Source organism: Notothenia coriiceps, unplaced genomic scaffold (assembly GCF_000735185.1).
Source record: "Notothenia coriiceps isolate Sejong01 unplaced genomic scaffold, NC01 NC01_scaffold00030538, whole genome shotgun sequence".
Taxonomy (NCBI): Eukaryota; Metazoa; Chordata; class Actinopteri; order Perciformes; family Nototheniidae; genus Notothenia; species Notothenia coriiceps.
The window spans coordinates 1-8,217 of NW_011363239.1; the positions used below are offsets into that span (position 1 = coordinate 1).

At 39.8% G+C, this 8,217-nt stretch overlaps 1 protein-coding gene across 1 annotated transcript; it reads right to left on the minus strand.

Annotated features, from left to right (window-relative positions):
- Window positions 1–1,142: 1,142 nt before the first annotated feature.
- LOC104959613 (laminin subunit beta-1-like) lies at window positions 1,143–6,194 on the minus strand (the record flags this gene model as incomplete). The annotated part of the gene is made up of 5 exons (XM_010787522.1): window positions 1,143–1,285; window positions 1,854–2,042; window positions 2,441–2,514; window positions 5,740–5,875; window positions 6,025–6,194. Coding segments are annotated over 5 exons (712 nt in total), but the record flags the coding sequence as incomplete, so codon positions are not given.
- Between the last annotated feature and the right edge of the window lie 2,023 nt (window positions 6,195–8,217).

Below are 8,217 nucleotides of genomic sequence, written 5' to 3' on the forward strand. Positions count from 1 at the left end.
ATGTTTTATATAGGTATGGCCCTACAATATATGTTTAAAATATAGCATGATAGGTCCACTTTAAGTAAATAACTAAAACATTTTGTCATTGTTTTCTAATCAATTGCATTCAATACCACAGACCTACGGGAGCAATTTGGGGTTGAGCATCTTGCCCAATGACACTTCCACATGCCGACTGTAGGGTTTGGGGATTTAACCACTTACACTCTGATTGGTAGACACATATTTTATATGGGGTGTGTCAAAATAAAAAAAGATAAAATATCGATAAAAATGGTTTTACGATGTCTAAAGTTACTGATAAGTCACGTGTTTCCTGCTTGAGGCGCAGAAATCTTTGGCCATTGACTCTCGTTATAAGTGGTGCATGCGCAGTCCGCAGCTCACTGCAACAGATAGGAGCAGCTCGGGGTGCACCAAATGGCGCCCAAAGCAGCTGTTTACACCGCCAACAACTAGGGGGTAGCAGCAGTGCCAGAGTGAGTGATTGACGTTTGAATGAGAGAGAGCTAGACGGAGACGGAGTGTAAAAAAAACTAGATTGCGAATATGGAGAAGGAAAATGATGTTTAATCACTTAAAGAAACACCCTTTGAGAGGAGGACACTGGAGGGAAAGCTGAGAGTAAAAGAGCTCGGACCTGTTAACCCTGACATAGGCAGGAGTTAAGGACAGAGGAAGGCAGTAAAACTGCTCTTTTTCAAGGAGCTGGTTTAGCAAGAAGGCTGGACTAACTACCTGTAGCAACACCAGTGCTATATTTTGCTCCCCCTTCCTCCTTCTTCAAACGTCAGTACCAGACCAGTCTATGGACTAGACCCAGCATGATCCAGACGGATGTGAGTGACTTAAAGCACATATCAGAACAAACTAAAAAGCATGAACAAACTAGAGTCCACATGGATGATGCTATGCGACTAGCCATGTTTAGGAAAGTAAACACATCTCTCCAATGAGGACTACAGGATAGGATCTGTAAGCATAATAAGGAGGTTGAGAAAAACAGGCACACATTTTGGTAGAGCCCCCCCTGGAGAAAAATGCACCAGCCGCCACTGGTACAAGGGCTTCATCAGGTAAGCTATCCGGTGGCCCATTTACCTTCATAGACACACTAAAACTGTATAGGTAATATTTACTTTCCATTTTTGTTGATTTTCTTCACCTCATTATAATATTCACTATCAATACGCTTTTGAAAATATGAGTGTGACTTACTCTGGATGCTAGGGCTGTATGGATCCACAATCCTGATGGAAGGCTCCAACACTCTGTAGATTACCTAGGTTAACAAATGTAAACTTATTATGCACACAGATACAGACACAAATATATGAACTATATGAGATTAGAACTAATAGTGGAATAAGCAGTGTAGCTTTATACTGAATCAGACTTTGTGGTCTGTATTCCTGAGTGTACATTTTTGCTGGGGTTATTCAGGAGCTTTGGTTCTTTGTCCTCTCTGTTTCAAAAGTTGTCTATTTGATCACAATTGCTTAAAAACTCAAAACATTGTCTTAAGCTTAAGGGCTAATTTGGAAACTGAACATGTGGCTTTTTGTGGTTGTTGTTGCTGTGGCTAAGTGACCAAGTCAAGTCAAGGAAGAGCTCAACAATAATGGGTTGTCTTTTGCTCTCTTGCTGTAAGTTACATGAGGTAATAAAAAACACTTTGCTGTCTGTATAATACAAATGAAGCTTTTCTGGTTGGCTGAGCTTAGAATAAAGAGTGGAAACAGCTAGCCTGATTATATAAGTTTAAAAAAGGTGCCTACCTACACCTTTACATTTTTGCAATGGACAAATACTGTGCCTATCATTAAATATTCCTGTTATCTATCTCTCACCTCTCCCTCAGTTGACGGCTCAATGTCAGAGTAGCGGGACTCGCAAATGACATCATTAATGTTGCGCAGAGGACCCTGGGAGACTCCGGGGAATGCAGAGGCGCAGTCATGGGAAAAGTAGCGGTAGATCTGCCAGGTGCGACCAAAATCTGACGACCGTTCAATCAGCATGGCAGCCGGGCGGAAAGTCTGCAAAGAAAAATGTCTTAGAAAAAATTCTACCATGAATTTGCTACAAATATATATATATATTTTTAAAGACAAATGGAGATGTTAGTCATGGTTTTCAGCTACTTGGCAATAGAGTCGTATTTAGTCACTTTCTAGCAGCCGCCTTTTTCAAGACATCTAAAAGCTTCAGACATTCACGTGTGGGGTATTAACTGATATATTTAATGTCTTAGAGCAAAACACTTTCACCACAAACATTATTTCAGGCATCTTACAAAACACAATTTCATAAAACCATTGACTTTGAGACAAGGGAACCGGAATTGCTAAAAAGCCAACACATTCCCAGGTTAAGGACTCATTACTGCACCACTCATACAAGCCAAACAAAGTTAACAATCATGCTTTTTTCCTACCTTAAAGGTCATAATCAGGTGAGTGAAATGAAACTCTGCTTCCAGATCCAGCTGGATAATGACATCAGACTTTCCTGTTGGACAAAATAGTATGTTAATGAAAGCAACTTTATTGTATTAATACAATATAAACCACATGTTCCATCTATATCATCACTTTCAGATAGATGGGTAAATGACAGTTACAGTATGGCTAGGAGGAGTAAGTTAAGTAGCAACCAAGATTTTGGCTTGAGGAATGGCATGTTGGCAGGAAAACTCATTCAGTGTTGGCAGGACAAATTGCAGAGTGCATGTTAAAGCCCACACACTTCCTGAGTTATACTCCAACAAATATCCTGAAGAACCACTTTCACTCTTCTTCTCTGTTTTGTATTACACGTACACGTAGAGCACAAGCCAAGAGGATTTCCCCGCTCGTGCATACTAATACATGAAAGCGGCAACACGTCAATTTTTTCTTTTAGAACCTAACACTCAACTTTTTTATCTGGTGATCTGAAGACAAACCACAACATAGGTCTGTGATAAACATATGCATATGTTTTGGGGCCTACTCAGTTACATGTTTTGGAAAAATGCATGTGCCCTCACACATCCATGTACATGTATAGTGGGGAAATCACCTTTTTAACATTTATGACTTGCAGATAATAACAGTGTGAAGGTGTGTGGCAAACAGCCTAAGGCATGATAGTAAAACCAAAACCGGAGTGGGGAAGCAAAGGAGAAATGCAGATGGTATCCTGTGTTATATAAATATGGTCCACTTACATATTTAAGCTGCACTCAACAATATTTCAAATGTGTGGGAGGTTGTTATTGTGGAATACTGTCCCAGAGTTGCCAAAAAAAGAGTAGAGAAAAGCCTGTTAAGTGACTAAGTACTGGAAACCCTATAGCACTTGCTATACTGAAGGCTACTTTGAACAAAAAACATATAGCTTGTAGAGCTATATGTGACAAGTGGACATGAATTTGAAGTACCAATAACAGTGGTGTGTTGTGTAGGAACCAATAACATATCGCCGCTTTAGAGGAACCTGGGCTGCTGCACTCACCGTTAATACAATAAAGGGATTATACACAGCATATGCATTGTAAAATAAAGATATAAGAATGATCTTGCAGTGGATGAAAAGGTGAATATAGTCATGCTGACAGGAAATTGTTCCAAAACGTGCAATTCTGCATAATTAATATTTGTTCTTTGATTATTTTTAGTAAATGTTGGTAATAAAAGTGCTACCTAAGTAATATTTTGGGACCAAGTCTCTGACACTTATATTTAAAAAATGTGGTTTATCTACAGTAACAATCTGAGTACATCTTTTATCACTGGAAAGATTATTAATCTTGTGTCAACACAACAAGTGTTAGTGCTGGTCTTTTTCTAGCCAAGAGCTTACAGTTGCCCACAGAAAAAGAGTGCAGTTTGTTTCTATATATATATATAAATATGCTCATTTTCATATTAGTATTTAGTGTCTCTATTGTGACATGTTTCCATCCTTTAATATTCAAAAAGCAATTTTTTTCTCATACCGTCTGTGCTGCAGCACCTCTTTTCACCCTCTGTCTGAAACCAGAGCCCAGTCTGCTCTGATTGGTTAGCTGGCTGGCTCTGTTGTGACTGATCAACAGCTAAGCGGTGTCCTGTCCTTTAGCCTATCACGTACAATGTGTTGGCGTGCTAGCTAAAATAAGCGTGAATGTTACAGAGTTATGTCACTATGGCAGAGTGTGTGGGAGAGAAACTCCCTCAGCAGGGAACACAGGGATGTTAGCCTTGGCAGACCATTTAAATGCACAGAAACCTATAGAACACACTACAGGAAAGGGAAATCCCAAAAAGCATAATATGGACTGTTTAAAGAGTACATCTTGCTGATATAGAGGTTGGTTGGGCAAGTCATACATAATAAATTGTAAAACATCACTCACAATAAAACCTCTGTACTCATATCAATCACCAATGTGCCAGTGTGCCACGGTCACCATGGAAATGCCCTTAAAGATGCCATGGAAAGTGGCAGCAACCAGGGGTGAAAATAGCCTGATACTTCCTGTCCCCCTTCTTCTTCTTCTTCTTCTTCTTCTTCTGTTTCTCTGTTCTATTCTGGGCCTGCACTGCTGCTCATCAGCACTCCATCACAGCAACATGGCTCACAAACAGATACAAATGAGCCTTGTGTCCACCTCTGCACACAGCTTTGACATTGTTAGAGGAAATACATCAGTCCCCCTTCCGTCTGTTCCCTGTTTGTTGCCATCAGAGCTTTTTCCTTTTCTCTTTCCCCGTTCTCTCTTTCCGTTTAGGAGCCAGAGCAGGACCTACTCTGTTATTAAGCCCATCTGTAGCTGCTCAGAGTGTGTTTGTCGTCAAATGTAATACTGCTTTTCAATTCTCTATAGCTACCAGTTTCTTACTGCTCGTGTGGTTTAAATACATTTAAAGGAACCTTTGCTGCTTTCCAATTGGAATATTTCTGCTTCTATATACACCGACTCATCTTTTTATATCCATTTACTTCTCCCCTCTATCTTGCCTCAATATATATAGCTTTAACTTCAAAGCTTAACCTTCAAGTAGAGGCCATATTCATTTAGTCACATAAACATACTTTGGCAGGGTAAGTTTACGTATGTGAGTTACGTATGTTTCACATATTTGGTAAGTGAAATAAATTACGTAATTAAAAGTTGAGTTTTGGTTTTCCTTCGTGACACAAACGATGGGCATCTTTCCAGATTGCCTAAAGCTGTTTTCACATGACAAGTGGTAAAACAGCTCTGCATTGACTTGCCATTCTGGTTCTATAGAGATGCAGAAGTTCAACCGCTCCTAAATGTCGCCAAGCTTGATAGCTTGCACTCAAAGTTCAAAATATGTCAACTTTTACGTTGATTGTGGATTTCCTTTTGTACCACAATCAGATGACAACTGACAACTGTGCTAAACTGTGCCAAGCTGTGCTAAGCTGTGCCAAGCTGTGCTAAGCGGCGGAAGCTCGCAAGGGAGGTAACCAAAAAAAGGAAACTTCATTTTCACCACAAGGCTCTGCTCCCATCCTCGCGGTGAAGAAAGAGTAAATCGCATCTCATGAGAAGGTAGATTGACTTATTTTTTCTCTCATATCATGACTATGGCCACTAGAGGTTACCCCCTAACAAAAAGGTAAATATGGGTCAAGATGAGTTGCTTGCAGAGACCACCTATGCGGCCATTTCTTTTTTAAAGAGGACTGTCTGAAGATTTATGTCAATTCATAAAAAAAGTGAGAACAGAGTCTCCTCACCATTCTCCGACTGCCACCAGGACTTCTTGCGGTGAGGCTTAAAGGTGGTGATGACGTTCTCCATGCGGTGATTGATGGTGTTGTACACTGGGTCATATGGCCGCCTGGAGTCACAGTCGAAACACTTCTTCTCATCCTGTGGCAGCACAAAAAAAGTTTAGAGTTACAAGGTCAAAGGTGAAGGACTTCAGGGGTCAATGAGAAACACAAAACTACAGACAGAATGTAGAGAATGGGCCAAGAGGTGCAGACACAAAACTCAGTACAAAACACAAACACACGGACCTGCAAATGGCTGACAATGCAGTAAGGCTCCTTTCTCCTCATCCCACATGTCGACGAGGCCTTCAGGCTCTTCTCTCGTCCAACCAGCAAGTCTCCTGTTGCCGGGTAACAGCTGCCATGGGCACAGCCGTGGCTGTAGTCGGGCTCCTGGCCAACGGCAACAGCCAGGGCTAGAGGGAGGGAGACAGGAAATGGATTACAATCAACAGGAAACTGCAGTGCAGACTGGCATTGTACTTGAATAGAGCAAAAATGTACCAGCTTGTGTTGGAAAATACAATTCTTGAAATCACTTCTCTTCTTTATGGCATAAAAAAGGCACAACATCAACATGACTTATTGCTTCCTAAGGGAGACAGAATCCAGAATGGGGAGTGAAACTGCTGGAACCTCAGGAGCTCAATCTTTGACAGAAACCTGGATCAGTTCTTCATTGTGATTTTGCTCCAGGAAGATATTATCATAAAGGAGTGAATAAAGAGGCGACAGGGATTCAAGGATATGTCTCTTGAATGAAATATTAGAGTCTTCTGTGTAAATTGTTTCTATTAGAGACATTGCACAATTGTTATTATTGTAAGATGTCTATAATGTTTTTGTGACTTTTAAGTTTGATTTAAGTGTGATTTTGTTGAAGTGTAAAGTTATATTTCTAATTGTATTACAAGATTGATGTATTAAGTGAGAAATATGACCTAGACTAGCATTATGGTTAAGAAGATTGGGTTAGGGCTACATTGGAACTATCTTTTACCGAGCATGCAGCAAACCTATGGTGAAGCTTTATTTATTTTTCTCAGTAAATAAAATGTTTTGATCAGATGTATTTATTTTTTATTTGTATTAATTTTTTTTAATTTAATTTATTATTTTATTATATTTATATACGCTTTAATTTATCTTTATTTATTTATGCTTGATTATTATATTTTAAACGTATTATTGAGGGCAGTACAAAAAAACAGAGGTAGGGACATCATTACATTACATTACATTGCATTGCATTTAGCTGACGCTTTTATCCAAAGCGACTTACAATAAGTGCATTCGACCAGGAAGATACAACCTTGAAGAAAACAGAATCATATATGTACATCAGGTTTCACAGAGCCAAACATTTCAAGTGCTACTCAACTGGCTTTAGATAAGCCAGCCCTTTATTAGTATATAAGTGCTTTGTTAGTAATTCTATCGCTCAAAGTGGAGTCGAAAGAGATGAGTCTTCAGTCTGCGCCGGAAGACACATAATAGACAAAAATAATAAAACAATAATAAAACAAGAACCATACCAAGGCACAATATTTAATAAAACAATGTGTGGGCATCAAAAGGAAGATTATGGTAAATGATCAGATTTGTCATGGTTTACAGCTCTTGGAGAAATGCTTCCTACACACTTGTTGTGCAGAAGCCTCACCAAGGTCATGGGGTACAGAGGGTTTATTGAGCTGGACCCTGGCCCCCTGCGACTCCACAGCTACTGCTTGATCAGGAGCCGGGTCAATGTTGAGACAACCTCCAGTGGGAGGGGGATTATCTCAGGACAATACCCTGCAGGTGAACAGGCTCTGCTGTCTGCAGGAGGCCCAAACAACTGACCTGACGAGAGGCCCAAGCTACAGGCTCAATCTGGAAACTACAAGGTCAACTAAGATCATCAACTTTTGGAAATAATCATACGTATTCAAAAGAATGGATCTCATAGCTTAATCCTCCAGATGGAGATGTGAACATATCTGTCAGAGAAGTACGAAAGCCACAAAAGGCAAGAGAGAAGAACAAAATACCTGTTATCTGTTTAATAAATCGGATCGAAATGTTACACTTCTATAATTATGGCTTAAAACTTTAAATTATTTTACACGTTTGAGGTCCTTACAAAATGAAAAAAAGAGGTGGGGAAAAACGTTTTAAGGTGAACAATTGTTTTTGCATCACTTATTGCTCAAATGTACCACTGCCTCATGTTGTTTTTAGGACTCAAGCTGCACATTTTCACCAATTAAAATGTGTTTTCTTTGGAGAAAAGAAAAAGTTGGGCCCCCCCAACACAAGTCAGGCTCAGTGGCGGCGCCAGAGATTTATTTTGGGGGTGCTGTGGGGTAACTTGACGTTTCATAGAGGGTGCTCAAACATTTAGGGTTTCCCATTTAAGATAATACTTGATAGCAACAACCAAATTAGCATACATAA